The sequence below is a fragment of the Coregonus lavaretus genome, assembly GCF_964263955.1.
Source record: "Coregonus lavaretus genome assembly, chromosome: 9".
Taxonomy (NCBI): Eukaryota; Metazoa; Chordata; class Actinopteri; order Salmoniformes; family Salmonidae; genus Coregonus; species Coregonus lavaretus.
In genome coordinates, this window is record NC_139996.1 from 32,794,538 (window position 1) to 32,812,715 (window position 18,178).

Sequence of the window (18,178 nt, forward strand, 5' to 3'; positions counted from 1 at the left end):
GGTGTAGAACTCTCAACAGCAGGCCAGTATCAGGCTGCTAGTTTTTAGGATGCAATTCAAACTGGATTAAGACTGATCATTTGAGCTCTTAAAGAGCAGTAAAGGGACTTGGCAGTGCATTGTCTGGACATGTTTTCATATTCATGGGCCTGTCATGTTCCCATAACACACATTTGTTATGTGGTCTAAACGGGTAAAAAGCATTACAGCTGCAGTTTGATACAGCTCAACATGGAGGAAATGTGACTAAGGTTTGTCAGTCAGTATGTTCCTTGTGGGAGGCTTGTAAAAGAGAGCACAAACCTGATTAAGACCAAACAAAACATTTAAATCTCAAGCTGCGATAGCTGGTTTATTACATCCAAGGTGTGTTTAAGAATTAACATCGATGTGTTTTGACATAAAGAACACCTGCTCCTTCCATGACAGACTGACCAGGTGAAAGCTACGATCCCTTATTGATGTCATTTGTTAAATCCACTTCAATCTGTGTAGATGAAGGGGATGAGACAGGTTAAAGAAGGATTTTTAAGCCTTGAGACAATTGAGACATGGATCGTGTATGTGTGCCATTCAGAGGGTAAATGGGCAAGACAAAATATTTAAGTGCCTTTGAACGGGGTATGGTAGTACAGTGGCTTGCGAAAGTATTCACCCCCCTTGGCATTTTTCCTATTTTGTTGCCTTACAACCTGGAATTAAAATTGATCTTTGGGGGGGTTTGTATCATTTGATTTACACAACATGCCTACCACTTTGAAGATGCAAAATATGTTTTATTGTGAAACAAACAAGAAATAAGACAAAAAAACAGAAAACTTGAGCGTGCATAACTATTCACCCCCCCATAGTCAATACTTTGTAGAGCCACCTTTTGCAGCAATTACAGTTGCAAGTCTCTTGGGGAATGTCTCTATAAGCTTGGCACATCTAGCCACTGGGATTTTTGCCCATTCTTCAAGGCAAAACTGCTCCAGCTCCTTCAAGTTGGATGGGTTCCGCTGGAGTACAGCAATCTTTAAGTCATACCACATATTCTCAATTGGATTGAGGTCTGGGCTTGACTAGGCCATTCCAAGACATTTAAATGTTTCCCCTTAAACCACTCCAATGTTGCTTTAGCAGTATGCTTAGGGTCATTGTCCTGCTGGAAAGTGAACCTCCGTCCCAGTCTCAAATCTCTGGAAGACTGAAATAGGTTTCCCTCAAGAATTTCCCTGTATTTAGCGCCATCCATCATTCCTTCAAATTCTGACCAGTTTCCCAGTCCCTACCGATGAAAAACATCTCCTCAGTATGATGCTGCCACCACCATGCTTCACTGTGGGGACGGTGTTCTCGGGGTGATGAGAGGTGTTGGGTTTGCGCCAGACATAGTGTTTTCCTTGATGGTCAAAAAGCTCAATTTTAGTCTCATCTGACCAGAGTACCTTCTTCCATATGTTTGGGGCGTCTCCCACATGCCTTTTGGCGAACACCAAACGTGTTTGCTTATTTTTTTCTTTAAGCAATGGTTTTTTTCTGGCCACTCTTCCGTAATGCCCAGCTCTGTGGAGTGTACGGCTTAAAGTGGTCCTATGGACAGATACTCCAATCTCCGCTGTGGAGCTTTGCAGCTCCTTCAGGGTTATCTTCGGTCTCTTTGTTGCCTCTGATTAATGCCCTCCTTGCCTGGTCCGTGAGTTTTGGTGGGCGGCCCTCTCTTGGCAGGTTTGTTGTGGTGCCATATTCTTTCAATTTTTTTTAAATAATGGATTTAATGTTGCTCCTTGGGATGTTCAAAGTTTCTGATATATTTTTATAACCCAACCCTGATCTGTACTTCTCCACAACTTTGTCTCTGACCTGTTTGGAGAGCTCCTTGGTCTTCATGGTGCCGCTTGCTTGGTGGTGCCCCTTGCTTAGTGGTGTTGCAGACTCTGGGGCCTTTCAGAACAGGTGTATATATACTGAGATCATATGACACTTAAATAAAGTCCACCTGTGTGCAATCTAACTAATTATGTGACTTTGAAGGTAATTGGTTGCACCAGATTGTATTTAGGGGCTTCATAGCAAAGGGGGTGAATACATATGCACGCACCACTTTTATGTTACTTATTTTTTTGAATTTTTTGAAACAAGTAATTTTTTTCATTTCACTTCACCAATTTTGACTATTTTGTGTATGTCTATTACATGAATCCAAATAAAAATCCATTTAAATTACAGGTTGTAATGCAACAAAATAGGAAAAACGCTAAGGGGGATGAATTTTTTTGCAAGGCACTGTAAGTGCTCACCGGTTTGCGTCAAGAACGGCAACGCTGCTGGGTTTTTCACGATCAACCGTTTCCCGTGTGTATCAATAATTGTCCACCACCGACTTCCGACGACGATGTGGCGAGGAGCAGCAGCTAACTAAAGAGGCTGTGTAGCTCCAACTATATTTTAACTAATTATTCAATGCCTAGCTACACATTTTGTTAACTAATTGTCCAAAATATCGGTTACATGGAAAAACAACTTCGAAACGCACAAAACCAGACACTTTTGACGAAAACCATGAAAATGTTGTCTCTACCTGCAGCTGCTGCTAGCAAGGAAAATGGCAGAGAACAGCCTGATGACCCAGTTCTAAATGAGATTTGCAAAATGAACAAAAATCTCGAAGAGAAGATGTGACTGAAATAAAACAAAGTGGGCGCACTGAAAACAAATGGACACTCTCGACAACCAAGTTACAAGTGCAGAAGAGAGGATATCAACCCTGGAGGACAAGAACACCCGCCTAAATGACACTGTTGAGAAAATGGAGACTGTGATTGAAAAACTTGAAGAACGACTTCAATACCAGGAAAATTACAGTCGGAGAAACACACTTCGGATCAGAAGGGTTCCCGAAATCCACATAAATACGGGAGATTGTGTGAAAGACATTTTACGCAACCTATTTGATAACACACCGGAGGATGTTAACAACATGATCATCGAGAGAACACATCGGACACCGACGACACTGCGCCCAGGACCAGCCCCACGCAACCCCGGCCTATCCTGGTGAAAATATTACGATACACCGACAGGGAGAAGGTCCGGCTCAGACCTAAAGAGCTCAGGATTTTTCACAGGAAAGGGTAAAATGTGGAGTTTTTCCCTGACTTTTCCAAGGAGGTTCAGGACTAGAGAAATGCGTTCACGGAGGTGAGGCATATGTGCATGAAACGGGACTGAAATACTTGTTGCAATATCCTGCCGTGTTCTGGGTTACTGTGAGAGGATCACTACGTTGTTTCACAGACCCAAAGGAGGCAAAGAAGTGTGTCATGAACGTCAATGAGGCCGAACAATTTGAGTAGCGTGGAAGGCTATGGAAGATCTGCATGGTGGCAGTGGTTCATCACGGATAGACAACAATTTTTCTTTAAGGTGAGAGAACCTCATATGTTGTGACTAACAGTCTCATTGAGTGTTTATGCTACAAATGCTGCCTATAATTTATCTTTCTGGTTTACAGTTGACATCATTATAGTACTAGATTAAGCAGGAATATAGTCCAAGCATATATTTCTGTATTATGGTTATAGCGGGGATAAACATATATATTATACGTTTTCACTCTAACAACAGCAATAGTGGGTCAATATAGGCCATAACAGGCGTGTTTGTGCCATGCGTGATGAGCACAACCCAAAGTGTTAGTCAGTTTATTTTATTTTATCATTATTATGACCTATACCGGTCTCCCTTTTGTGTTTGACCTCACCTTACATCCCTGTCTTTTGGAATTAGACAGTTCATGTATCAGTCTACATGAGAAAGGTAATCTCTTCTCTTTGCGAGAATAATGATCAGCCTGTCTTTATTTTCAATGTTTTTGGTTGATCTATGTCATCTCTATGACATGTCATCTCTGTCATTTCTATATTTGGCGTTGGTAAAACGTTCTTATTCTAGTTGGAGCATCAGTGCTCGGAAGACCTCGGGACACTTCACACGGATGAAAGCCTGGTTTAGGGGGGAGGGAGATTTTTATTTTGTCTTTAAAAAATGTTGTACCGTGTGGGGTTGGGATATGTTTATGACATATTTGTTCTATGGGAAGTTAAGTGTTCTAGGTGGGGGGCATTACCAGTCATTCACTTTCATTGTATTCGCTAAGCAGTGGCTATCAGAAACGCATTGATTAAAAATATTCTAACGCTCGTCATGTTTTGGTAATAATATATTTACAACCTTTCAGATATAATGACCAATGTGATTAAAGTAACGTCGTAAAATGTGAAAGTATTAGGTTCATATTTAAAAAGACGTAAGATATTGAATTATCTTAAACAAAAAAACTCAGACGTGATTCTGCTCCAAGAGACCCACCTGCTGGAAAGGGATGCTCCTAGGGTGGGAGACAGATGGGTGGGCAGTGCTTACCATAATACATTCAACCAAAAAAAGAGAGTTGTCTCTATTCTATTTTCCAAAAGTATACATGTTCAAGTGGAAAAAGAGTTTAAGGACAAAGAGGGACAAATCTTGATTTTACTTGTAAAGATTTCAGGACAAAACATAATATTGGGAAATATTTATGCTCCAAATGAGGACACAGACTTCTTCCTTCAACTTAACAAAATAATACTGGATTTCGGTGATTTTCCTCTGGTACTAGGGGGGGGATTACAATCAGGTCCCTGATGCTTTTTTAGATAAATCCAAAACTGTTCTAACCAGGACCTCAAAAACTCAAGAAGCAATTAAAACACTGTGTAAAAATGCTGGTCTTTATGATATATGGAGATTGATCAATCCAACCGCTCGCGATTACACATTATTTTCAAATAGGCAAATCGTTTATTCACGCATCGACTACTTTCTGTCTCACACTCTCTCATAGGTAAAGTGGGTGCTTGCAGTGTGGGCACGATAGCTATGCTCCCATTGATCTGACTGTTGGAATAGGAGAAGAAAGAGAAAAATATAAATGTTGGCGAATGAACACTAGCCTCTTACAGGACAAGGTGTTTTGTGAATTCCTTAACACACACATTAAGATATTCTTTGAAACAAACAATAGTGCAAAACAGGTACATGTCTGGGAAGCTTATATACGCAGAGTAATGCTTCAACGATCAGCTACTATTAAGAAACTAGATAAACAGAAAATGGAGAAACTTGAAACAGAGCTCAAAACGCTGGAGAGGGAATATTGGTCCAATCCTAACAACATTTCTCTGGTAATGCTGAAGAAAACCAAATACGAGCTGAATACTTTATTCAGTAAAAAAAGCTGAATATTCACTGTACAGGCTGAAGCAGAGATGGTATGAATCAGGTGAAAAGGCAGGAAAACTGTTGGCCAGACAATTGAAATCTAGAGAAACAGATCGGCAAGTATGTGGAATCAGAAATAAGACAGGCACGCTGATTACCAATCATAAAGAAATAAACAATTTATTTCAAGACTTCTATCAGGAACTTTATATTTCAGAAGGTCCTTTAGATATACAGAAAGCAGAGGCATTCTTTCAGAATTTGAACCTTCCTAAACTAACAGAGGAAGACAGGAATTGGCTCGACCGCCCTATTACTTTGGAGGAATTGACCGAAACTATAAGACAAGCACACAGTGGTAAAACTCCAGGGTTGGATGGGATACCCAGTGATTTCTATAAAAGGTTTGCAGAGCAGCTTAGCCCAGAAATATTGAAAACATTTAACACATCGATTGACACAGGTGAGCTCCCACCTTCTATGAGTGATCACCCTAATCCTCAAAAAGGGAAAGGATCCCCATGAGTGTGGGAGCTACCGTCCAATTTCTTTGATAAATTGTGATGGAAAGTTGTTTACAAAACTTCTGGCTATGAGGGTAAATCAAATCATTAAGAAATTCATAAATCCAGACCAGGTGGGATTTGTAAAAGCCAGAGCTTCATCTGATAATCTTAGACGCCTATTGCATGTCATCTGGAAGGCAAAGGATTTTGATACTTCAGTGCCAGCCTTATCCCAAGATGCAGTGAAAGCCTTTGATAGGGTGGGCTGGGACTACCTCCATTATACAATAAATACATTTGGATTTGGACAGGGCTTTCAGAATATTATTAAACTTATGTACAATGACCCCAAATCCATAGTAGTCACTAACGGACTACGAACATCTCCATTTTCTGTAGGACGAGGCACGAGACAAGGTGACTGTCCCTCGCCCCTCCTATTTATTCTAGCATTAGAACCATTAGCCGAAGCCATTAGGCAGCATCAGTCAATCAAAGGGGTTACTATGGGAGGTAGGGAGAATAAACTACTGCTTTATGCAGACGACATATTACTATTCATGTCAGACCCCCAACTCTCCATACCGCCTTTACTGGACCTTGTAAATGCATTCTCAGAGATATCGGGCTATAAAGTAAACTGGACCAAATCTGAAGTAATTCCCCTATCAAAACATTGTCTGAGAAATGACTTCCTCAACTGGAGGTTTCAATGGGTCCCTAAAAACTTGAGGTACCTGGGGATCGCTTTAAATCCTGGTCTAGACAACATGATTACTGAAAACCTTGACCCACTAACAAAATTCAACTCCAATTTAAGAGCTGGGATAAGCTTCAAATCTCATTATGGGGTAGGATACAGGTTAAAAAGATGGTCATAGCTCCTAAACTGAATTACGTAATCAGCATGTTATCACTATCCATACCTGTCTATACTTTTAAATCCATAGACAAAATAATTACTGAGTTTATTTGGGCCGGTAAAAGGGACAAGATGAAACTAGCGAGAATACAGGCAAAGACTGAGAAGGGAGGATTAAAGCTCCCTAACATGCAATTCTATCAAGAAGCCTTTGTAGCTGCCCAAATAGGCTCTCTCTTTATTGAGAACTCAACTAGGCTAATTTGGGTGGATATGGAAGAGGAACTTAATGACATTCAGCCAACTTATAACATGTTCCTGTGGGTGCGCATGCGTACCTGATCTTGAGCTCCGAGCGTGTGGCCAGGTTAGTAGACAGCTGCTGTATGAGGGACAGCAGCACTGGCTGGATGAGGGGGCAGGGATGCTGGCCAAACACCTGCTGGGAGTCGATGGTCTCGCACACATACAGGACCAGGTTCAGGTCAGAGGCTGACAGGGCCTACAGAGGAGGGGGGTTGGAGGAGAAGAGAGATCAGACACCACAGGTATCTTTAAATAATGCCCTCTGACATCCACCACGCATTGGACAGGAGAGGCTGTGATGGGATGAGTGGAAGTGTGTCAGGGAGGTAGAGTGGAGAAGGACTCACACCTGTTGGAAGGCCTGGTTGAGCTGTCCCTGCTGTAGCAGCTGCAGGATGCTGGCTTGCTGGGCCTGGTAGTCCAGGTGTGCGTTGGGGACGGGCGTGCCTGCAGCAGAGCGCATGGCCTGCATGATGCTGGAGTTCACAGCTACCTGCTGCTCCTTCATGGCCATGCTCACCTCACCCTTCACAATGCGCTGCACCTGGGTCAGGATCGAGTCCTGCAGGCTGGACACATGACCGAACAGGCACCGTTATATAACCAAAACATGGAAATGGTTGAAAATGTGTCAATACCTAAAAACAGACATTTTTGAAAGATCCAAAACACTTACAAAAAGTTATTCAGTCCCACAGTCCCACCTAAAAGTCATTAAATTAATTGCATCGCAAACTTTGTGGTTCAATTGAATTTATGTACTGAAATTAAGCCAAGATTAAGGTTTATTTGTTTCTACTCAACCAAATCCATTACACAGCCACTCAATATGGCAACCCAAACTGCTTTCTAAGGCATCTGTTCGGGATGTCTGATCAGTCTCTGGTTGCTTTATCAATCACTACAAATAAAAAAAAATAGTTTTCTGTCGGACGTTGGTTGGACTTACTTTCCCACTGTCATGTGGAGCTGGTGCTGGACCTCAGAGCGGACACTTGCTGTGATGGTGGTGGCCAGCTGATCCGTTGAGTTCTGGAACGTGTCAATCATCTGCTGCAGCTGGCCAATCATAGGATCCTGTGCTTCCTGCTCATGCTGCTTCCTGTTCTTCACATGGGTCTCCAGTTGCTGGATATCTATGAAGAAAACAAACAAACATCCTCAGTACGACACAGAAAGATCTGTCAGGCATATTCAGATGTGCTGTTAGCACAATATAAAATCAGCTGAATAAACAAATGTAACAAATGTTTATCAATACATACAAAGCCCACTGCTCTACTTGAAATAGACATTTGATAAATGCGACAAGCTAAAAATTAGGCTAAGTTCTTGACCTTACTCTCGTGGTACTGCATAAAGCTAAGAAACAGCCAGGAGTAGAAATGCTGAGGGTTAACAGTTAGTAATAGGATTGTCTTACACTCATGGGTACCCTGCTTGAAGCTATCATTGATCTGCTGGAACATAGACTGGCAGCCCCTCTCAAACACAGGCAGCACAATGCTCTGGAAAGCATCCTTGTAGGCAGCCTGGATAGGCCCCTGCATTGCCTCGGCAGCTGCCCGGCCGATAGCATCTGTGGTGTTCTGCACAGGAAGGGATCGAGGGATAACGAAGATGAATGTTTCAGGTAATTTTTATGTGTGCATTTTGACTGAAGAGTGAATAAGAGAGCACTGAATAAGTGAGCTATAGGACGACTACATTCCTTGATCCAATGACCAACACCTAGGCTCTAGAGCAGAGGTTACCAAACTTCTTGGGCCCAAGACCCCATTTTAATATTTAAAAGAATTGCGACCCCACCATGTGAATAAAGTGATGTAAACTGCCAATGTTTACTTTTTATTTGGTGCTATGACAGTATTTTACAAATCAGTCTGACAATATTTTTGACAGTATTTCAATCTTAAGTAAGTAACTGAAATGCTTCAGAAAAGTATTAGGAAGTTCAGGAAAACATCAATGAAGATCATCTGGCAGTACTTGTGTATGATCTTCTGTGTAGAAAAGAACATCATTGCTTTCAATCATTTTTTGCTGATTTGATGCTTGGTCCTGACCACTCTGTTCTAATGAGTCATGCAAATCTTGTGAGAGCCGTGGAAGGAAAGACGTGTGTGTTCCTGAGAGTCTTAGCTTCCAGAAAATTGGGTCATAATAGCTTATAGCCTCAAACGTTCAAAAGTTACTCAAATTTGTCGGAAAAAAAACAAAAGCTAATAGCAGATATCAAAGTTTACTCACGTGACTGCGGTTCTATGAACTAAGCGCCGTATTACTATATATTTTATTTTATTTATCATCTCGCAATCCCATTTTCAACCCCTAGCTTGGGAAATGCTGCTCTAGAGAACATGATGATCTGAATTTGTTGCCACTAACCTTTGACTTCACGACTTTGCTAACGTTCTCCTTCAGTGCTGCCTCCACAGCTGTCAGTTTAGCAGCGATGGTGTTACTCATCTGGGCAGTAACAGGCTCCAGACTCTTGGTGATAGCTGTGAAGTCCAAACAGTTACCTCTCAATGATTCTACAGTCATGGTCAAAAGTTTTGAGAATGACACAAATATTAAATTTTCACAAAGTTTGCTGCCTCAGTTTTTATGATGGCAATTTGCATATACTCCAGAATGTTATGAAGAGTGATCCGATGAATTGCAATTAATTGCAAAGTCCCTCTTTGCCATGAAAATGAACTTAATCCCAAAAAAAATTCCACTGCATTTCAGCCCTGCCACAAAAGGACCAGCTGACATCATGTCAGTGATTCTCTCGTTAACACAGGTGAGAGTGTTGACGAGGACAAGGCTGGAGATCACTCTGTCATGCTGATTGAGTTAGAATAACAGACTGGAAGCTTTAAAAGGAGGGTGGTGCTTTAAATCATTATTATTCCTCTGTTAACCATGGTTACCTGCAAGGAAACACGTGCCGTCATCATTGCTTTGCACAAAAAGGGATTCACAGGCAAGGATATTGCTGCTAGTAAGATTGCAAGTAAATCAACCATTTATCGGATCATCAAGAACTTCAAGGAGAGAGGTTCAATTGTTGTGAAGAAGGCTTCAGGGCGCCCATGAAAGTCCAGCAAGCGCCAGGACCGTCTCCTAAAGTTGATTCAGCTGCGGGATCGGAGCACCACCAGTGCAGAGCTTGCTCAGGAATGGCAGCAGGCAGGTGTGAGTGCATCTGCATGCACAGTGAGGTCGAAGACTTTTGGAGGATGGCCTGGTGTCAAGAAGGGCAGCGAGGAAGCCACTTCTCTCCAGGAAAAACATCAGGGACAGACTGATATTCTGCAAAAGGTACAGGGATTGGAATGCTGAGGACTGGGGTAAAGTCATTTTCTCTGATGAATCCCCTTTCCGATTGTTTGGGGCATCCGGAAAAAAGCTTGTCCGGAGAAGACAAGGTGAGCGCTACCATCAGTCCTGTGTCATGCCAACAGCAAAGCATCCTGAGACCATTCATGTGTGGGGTTGCTTCTCAGCCAAGGGAGTGGGATCACTCAAAATGTTGCCTAAGAACACAGCCATGAATAAAGAATGGTACCAACACATCCTCCGAGAGCAACTTCTCCCAACCTTCCAAGAACAGTTTGGTGACGAACAATGCCTTTTCCAGCATGATGGAGCACCTTGCCATACGGCAAAAGTGATAACTAAGTGGCTCGGGGAACAAAACATCAACATTTTGGGTCCATGACCAGGAAACTCCCCAGACCTTAATCCCATTGAGAACTTGTGGTCAATCCTCAAGAGGCGGGTGGACAAACAAAAACCCACAAATTCTGACAAACTCCAAGCATTGATTATGCAAGAATGGGCTGCCATCAGTCAGAATTTGGCCCAGAAGTTAATTGACAGCATGCCAGGGCGGATTGCAGAGGTCTTGAAAAAGAAGAGTCAACACTGCAAATATTGACTCTTTGCATAAACTTAATGTAATTGTCATTAAAAGCCTTTGACACTTATGGAATGCTTGAAATTATACTTTAGTATACCATAGTAACATCTGACAAAAATATCTAAAAACACCGAAGCAGCAAACTTTGTGAAGACCAATACTTGTGTCATTCTCAAAACTTTTGACCACTACTGTGCACAGTTAAACACTTTTATTTGATAAAAAACATAGAATATGCTATAGGAAAAATGAAGGAAGTGTACTAACTGGGAGGAACAGTCTTCTTCATCTCCTCTCGGAGAGTCTTGTCCAGCCGGTTACAAAGGGTGTTACTGAGAGTTTGACCCAGCTGCTGGGAGAGATGCTCCTGGAGCTGCTGGTTACAGTTGTGTCCCTCTGCTAGGATTCTCTCCATTCTCCTCTCTGAGATTCAACGCTGGGTCAAGGATCAAACAGAGGAACTTGTGTGGTGGGTTGATGCAACAAAACAATGGTCTTAATTAAGCACCTTTCTAGAAGACAAAAGGTTATTGGTTCATTTGAATTGAAATCCATTTAAACTACAATATCTGCATTCATAACACTGTCCTATATATTGCAGTGATCACGGTTGGACGGTATCCAGATTTTCATACCTTCCTACCGTTCCTGTACCATACGGTATTACCGGCAGCGCACACAAGGGAGTGGTATTTTCTTCCAAACCCAAAAAAGAAACTCAGCAAAAAAAGAAACGTCCTCTCACTGTCCACTGCGTTTATTTTCAGCAAACTTAACATGTGTAAATATTTGTATGAACATAACAAGATTCATCAACAGACATAAACTGAACAAGTTCCACAGACATGTGACCAACAGAAATTGAATAATGTGTCCCTGAACAAAGAGGGGGTCAAAATCAAAAGTAACAGCCAGTATCTGGTGTGGCCACCAGCTACATTAAGTACTGCAGTGCATCTCCTCCTCATGGACTGTACCAGATTTGCCAGTTCTTGCTGTGAGATGTTACCCCACTCTTCCACCAAGGCACCTGCAAGTTCCCAGACATTTCTGGGGGGAATGGCCCTAGCCCTCACCCTCCGATCCAACAGGTCCCAGATGTGCTCAATGGAATTGAGATCAGGGCTCTTCGCTGGCCATGGCAAAACACTGACATTCCTGTCTTGCAGGAAATCACGCACAGAACGAGCAGTGTGGCTGGTGGCATTGTCATGCTGGAGGGTCATGTCAGGATGAGCCTGCAGGAAGGGTACCACACGAGGAAGGAGGATGTCTTCCATGTAACGCACAGCGTTGAGATTGCCTGCAATGACAACAAGCTCAGTCCGATGATGCTGTGACACACCGCCCCAGACCATGACGGACCCTCCACCTCCAAATCGATCCCGCTCCAGAGTACAGGCCTCGGTGTAGCGCTCATTCCTTCGACGATAAATGCGAATCCGACCATCGCCCCTGGTGAGACAAAACCGTGACTCGTCAGTGAAGAGCACTTTTTGCCAGTCCTGTCTGGTCCAGCGACGGTGGGTTTGTGCCCATAGGCGACGTTGTTGCCGGTGATGTCTGGTGAGGACCTGCCTTACAACAGGCCTACAAGCCCTCAGTCCAGCCTCTCTCAGCCTATTGAGGACAGTCTGAGCACTGATGGAGGGATTGTGCTTTCCTGGTGTAACTCGGGCAGTTGTTGTTGCCATCCTGTACCTGTCCCGCAGGTGTGATGTTCGGATGTACCGATCATGTGCAGATGTTGTTACACGTGGTCTGCCACTGCGAGGACGATCAGCTGTCCGTCCTGTCTCCCTGTAGCGCTGTATTAGGCGTCTCACAGTACATTGCAATTTATTGCCCTGGCCACATCTGCAGTCCTCATGCCTCCTTGCAGCATGCCTAAGGCACGTTCACACAGATGAGCAGGGACCCTGGGAATCTTTCTTTTGGTGTTTTTCAGAGTCAGTAGAAAGGCCTCTTTAGTGTGCTAAGCTTTCATAACTGTGACCTTAATTGCCTACCGTCTGTAAGCTGTTAGTGTCTTAACGACCGTTCCACAGTTGCATGTTCATGAATTGTTTATGGTTCATTGAACAAGCATGGGAAACAGTGTTTAAACCCTTTACAATGAAGATCTGTGAAGTTATTTTGATTTTTACTAATTATTATCTTTGAAAGACAGGGTCCTGAAAAGGGGCAGTTTCTTTTTTTGCTGAGTATATATATCAATATATACAGTGAGGGGAAAAAAGTATTTGATCCCCTGCTGATTTTGTACATTTGCCCACTGACAAAGAAATGATCAGCCTATAATTTTAATGGTAGGTTTATTTGAACAGTGAGAGACAGAATAACAACAAAATAATCTAGAAAAAAGCATGTCAAAAATGTTATATATTGATTTGCATTTAAATGAGGGAAATAAGTATTTGACCCCCTCTCAATCAGAAAGATTTCTGGCTCCCAGGTGTCTTTTATACAGGTAACGAGCTGAGATTAGGAGCACACTCTTAAAGGGAGTGCTCCTAATCTCAGTTTGTTACCTGTATAAAAGACCTGTCCACAGAAGCAATCAATCAATCAGATTCCAAACTCTCCACCATGGCCAAGACCAAAGAGCTTTCCAAGGATGTCAGGGACAAGATTGTAGACCTACACAAGGCTGGAATGGGCTACAAGACCATCGCCAAGCAGCTTGGTGAGAAGGTGACAACAGTTGGTGCGATTATTCGCAAATGGAAGAAACACAAAATAACTGTCAATCTCCCTCGGCCTGGGGCTCCATGCAAGATCTCGCCTCGTGGAGTTGCAATGATCATGAGAACGGTGAGGAATCAGCCCAGAACTACACAGGAGGATCTTGTCAATGATCTCAAGGCAGCTGGGACCATAGCCACCAAGAAAACAATTGGTAACACACTACGCCGTGAAGGACTGAAATCCTGCAGTGCCCGCAAGGTCCCCCTGCTCAAGAAAGCACATATACAGGGCCGTCTGAAGTTTGCCAATGAACATCTGAATGATTCAGAGGAGAACTGGGTGAAAGTGATGTGGTCAGATGAGACCAAAATCAAGCTCTTTGGCATCAAGTCAACTCGCCGTGTTTGGAGGAGGAGGAATGCTGCCTATGACCCTAAGAACACCATCCCCACTGTCAAACATGGAGGTGGAAACATTATGCTTTGGGGGTGTTTTTCTGCTAAGGGGACAGGACCACTTCACCGCATCAAAGGGACGATGGACGGGGCCATGTACCGTCAAATCTTGGGTGAGACCCTCCTTCCCTCAGCCAGGGCATTGAAAATGGGTCGTGGATGGGTATTCCAGCTTGACAATGACCCAAAACACACGGCCAAGGCAACAAAGGAGTGGCTCAAGAAGAAGCACATTAAGGTCCTGGAGTGGCCTAACCTAATCAGTGGAGGGAGCTGAAGGTTTGAGTTGCCAAACGTCATCCTCAAAACCTTATTGACTTGGAGAATATCTGCAAAGAGGAGTGGAACAAAATCCCTCCTGAGATGTGTGCAAACCTGGTGGCCAACTACACGAAACGTCTGATCTCTGTGATTGCCAACAAGGGTTTTTCCACCAAGTACTAAGTCATGTTTTGCAGAGGGGTCAAATACTTATTTCCCTCATTAAAATGCAAATCAATTTATAACATTTTTGACATGTGTTTTGCTGTATTTTGTTGTTGTTATTCTGTCTCTCACTGTTCAAATAAACCTACCATTAACATTATAGACTGATCATGTCTTTGTCAGTGGGCAAACGTACAAAATCAGCAGGGGATCAAATACTTTTTTCCCCTCACTGTATGTAAACAATTATGCTAACAAAGTACTAACGAATTCCCATAGCGGATGCTAGATAAATGCTAACAAGCGCGAGCGAACATAAACAATTTGCAAGAACAGACCCTCCAGCTCAAAGTCGCACAACTATCTCAAAAGGTTTGCTGCAAAACACAAAACAAATAGTAGACAGCAAGGATCTTGATCTAGGAGGGGCTTGATTGTGTCTGGTGTAACCAAGAAGCTTGATCTTGCAAGCTATCCACTTAGCTAGCAAGTTAGCTAAACAAATGCATAGCTTGAGCCCTGAGCTGCAGAGAATGTATTAGATAGCTAAACTTAGTTATAAAATATTTAGCTGGCAGTAGTGAATTTGAAGTGTAACTTGATCACCTCTCTTGAGCTGCACAACAGTGGATTGTCACGTCACGAAAGCCTCCGTTTGCTCCTTGTCGTGTGCTCTTTGTAAACAAAGCAGCTGCTTTGGGGAACGGCTTCATTATAAAACAAATATGAATGAGGCAAAATGAAGAATACAATCTGCTTGATCTATTAACCTAGTGCACAAGTTGACTGCAGGCATTTATTTGAAAATCATGCCGTGGGTATATCAAAATTCCCCGGTATACCGCCCAAGCCTCTCATATACCAAACTACATCATTTTTGATGGTACCAGAAGAAAGGGAGGTCTAGGAGTTATTGTAATTTGTAACATATCCCAGTTGTAAGGATACGTTCGTGCTCCTGCTGGCTGACCATGACGTGCTCTACATGGGCTAAGACAGAGCTCTGCACGGCGTCCATGTGGCCTGTCACTCTCTGCAGCAGTTCCAGCTGACTCTGACGGAGCTCCGCTAGCTCCCTCTGCTGGTTACGCAGCAAAATCAGCAGCTCTTCCTGCACGTCTGGGTTAATCTGCTACAGGTCACATCAGATAAGAGTGTCTGCTAAATGACTCAAATGTAAACAAATGGTATTGCTGAAAATACATGTATAATGGATGTAAATGTATACATCCTGGTGCCAGCATCATAATCACAACTCAAAGAAACAGCCATGATTACTTACCTGATGTTGATGCTCAGGCTGCCTGGACTGAGAGGCATGAGAGGCATGAGATGCATCCCTGAAAAGAGAGAAGGCAAAGAGGCCATTAGACACTGAAGTAAAATAACAGAAAATGTTTATCATGACAGTTACCACAGAATGTTATCACCCACCCGTCGTCTTTTTTACTCTTCCTCTTGAGTTTAGGGGAGCCTCTGGGAGAACTCTTCCACTCCTTCACTGGCAGTCTTTGAGACGACCTGACTCCACAGTTCCCTGAAGATGATGCTAGACTGGCTACCTCATCATCATGGTCACTGTGTTACAGAACATCTTTGCATTGTAATTTCAGAAAATGTCCTTAATATGTCTGGCGCTAATAGTGGAATGATGGTGTTTCACAGTATTACTTACCCGCCAGTGTTGTGATTGGATGTGATATTCGCCTATTAATAATACGCCAGAGTGGCATCTGTTGTCAAACTGGGAAAGCTGTTTTGACTTAGTGACTGTGTTTTCTAGTGGACATTTCCTGGTTGCAAAAATTCAACACTGTTCGCTCAATTTCAGTTTGTGAGAAAACAAGCACTGAATAGTGTAGTCAATCATTGTACCATCAAAATCACTATGAAATATATTTCCAATAAGAAATAATATTGTTTTTACAGCCGTTTGAAGCTGGTGGATCAAAACTTCAAACAGCGGTTTTGGTCCACCAGCTTCAAACTAGGGCTGACCCCATTTAGTCGACTAGTCGATTGTTTGGTTGATAGGCTGTTGGTCGACCAAGATTTAGTTGAGCAGTAGCAAATAAATAAAAAAGTATAAATCATGGTGTACAAGACACCTGTCTGATTCGTGCCTGTCTGAGTGGAATGATCCATTGTTGAGGCCATGGGGATGGCACAGTCCATCAGTCTATGACATTTGCTACTGAAATTGTATATAGTTATATTATGTAAGAACAATGGCGCAACACAAATAAAAATAATATTTTATAACAAATGTGCTTCCTCCCGCATTAGATAGTGCTCGCTGTCCACGGTTCTGAAACACATCAGTGCGCTGTTGAATTGGCGCCTTTTCCTAGACCATGTTGCTATGGACATAATAGCAAAGTTGACCAGCATATTGGTGTTGAGAACAACGCGGCAGAGGCAGCAGCTGTGTTAGGAGAAAACTGCCCTTGCCTTAAGTGTCTAAGAAAAGTGAGGAGAGGAAACCCCAACTTAATTAGACCTATAATCAATAGCCTAACTGTTAAATGTGCCTGGCTTTAGAAATCATCCATATATATATATACACAGTGGGGGAAAAAAGTATTTAGTCAGCCACCAATTGTGCAAGTTCTCCCACTTAAAAAGATGAGAGGCCTGTAATTTTCATCATAGGTACACGTCAACTATGACAGACAAATTGAGAAAAAAAAATCCAGAAAATCACATTGTAGGATTTTTTATGAATTTATTTGCAAATTATGGTGGAAAATAAGTATTTGGTGACCTACAAACAAGCAAGATTTCTGGCTCTCACAGACCTGTAACTTCTTCTTTAAGAGGCTCCTCTGTCCTCCACTCGTTACCTGTATTAATGGCACCTGTTTGAACTTGTTATCAGTATAAAAGACACCTGTCCACAACCTCAAACAGTCACACTCCAAACTCCACTATGGCCAAGACCAAAGAGCTGTCAAAGGACACCAGAAACAAAATTGTAGACCTGCACCAGGCTGGGAAGACTGAATCTGCAATAGGTAAGCAGCTTGGTTTGAAGAAATCAACTGTGGGAGCAATTATTAGGAAATGGAAGACATATAAGACCACTGATAATCTCCCTCGATCTGGGGCTCCATGCAAGATCTCACCCCGTGGGGTCAAAATGATCACAAGAACGGTGAGCAAAAATCCCAGAACTACATGGGGGGACCTAGTGAATGACCTGCAGAGAGCTGGGACCAAAGTAACAAAGCCTACCATCAGTAACACACTACGCCGCCAGGGCCTCAAATCCTGCAGTGCCAGACGTGTCCCCCTGCTTAAGCCAGTACATGTCCAGGCCCGTCTGAAGTTTGCTAGAGTGCATTTGGATGATCCAGAAGAGGTTTGGGAGAATGTCATATGGTCAGATGAAACCAAAATAGAACTTTTTGGTAAAAACTCAACTCGTCGTGTTTGGAGGACAAAGAATGCTGAGTTGCATCCAAAGAACACCATACCTACTGTGAAGCATGGGTGTGGAAACATCATGCTTTGGGGCTGTTTTTCTGCAAAGGGACCAGGACGACTGATCCGTGTAAAGGAAAGAATGAATGGGGCCATGTATCGTGAGATTTTGAGTGAAAACCTCCTTCCATCAGCAAGGGCATTGAAGATGAAACGTGGCTGGGTCTTTCAGCATGACAATGATCCCAAACACACCGCCCGGGCAACGAAGGAGTGGCTTCGTAAGAAGCATTTCAAGGTTCTGGAGTGGCCTAGCCAGTCTCCAGATCTCAACCCCATAGAAAATCTTTGGAGG

At 42.9% G+C, this 18,178-nt stretch overlaps 1 protein-coding gene across 1 annotated transcript in view; it reads right to left on the minus strand.

Moving 5' to 3' along the window:
* LOC311134773 (enhancer of mRNA-decapping protein 4-like) overlaps positions 1-18,178 on the minus strand; it is a 62,969-nt gene that overhangs the window by 2,618 nt on the left and 42,173 nt on the right. The window contains exons 20-28 of the mRNA XM_084168553.1: positions 15,835-15,978; positions 15,683-15,740; positions 15,349-15,532; positions 11,099-11,254; positions 9,307-9,422; positions 8,342-8,507; positions 7,868-8,054; positions 7,268-7,487; positions 6,951-7,114 (exon numbers count right to left, since the gene is read on the minus strand). Of these exons, the coding sequence (XP_084024679.1) occupies positions 6,951-7,114; positions 7,268-7,487; positions 7,868-8,054; positions 8,342-8,507; positions 9,307-9,422; positions 11,099-11,254; positions 15,349-15,532; positions 15,683-15,740; positions 15,835-15,978 (1,395 nt within the window). The remainder of the gene's footprint in view (positions 1-6,950; positions 7,115-7,267; positions 7,488-7,867; positions 8,055-8,341; positions 8,508-9,306; positions 9,423-11,098; positions 11,255-15,348; positions 15,533-15,682; positions 15,741-15,834; positions 15,979-18,178) is intronic.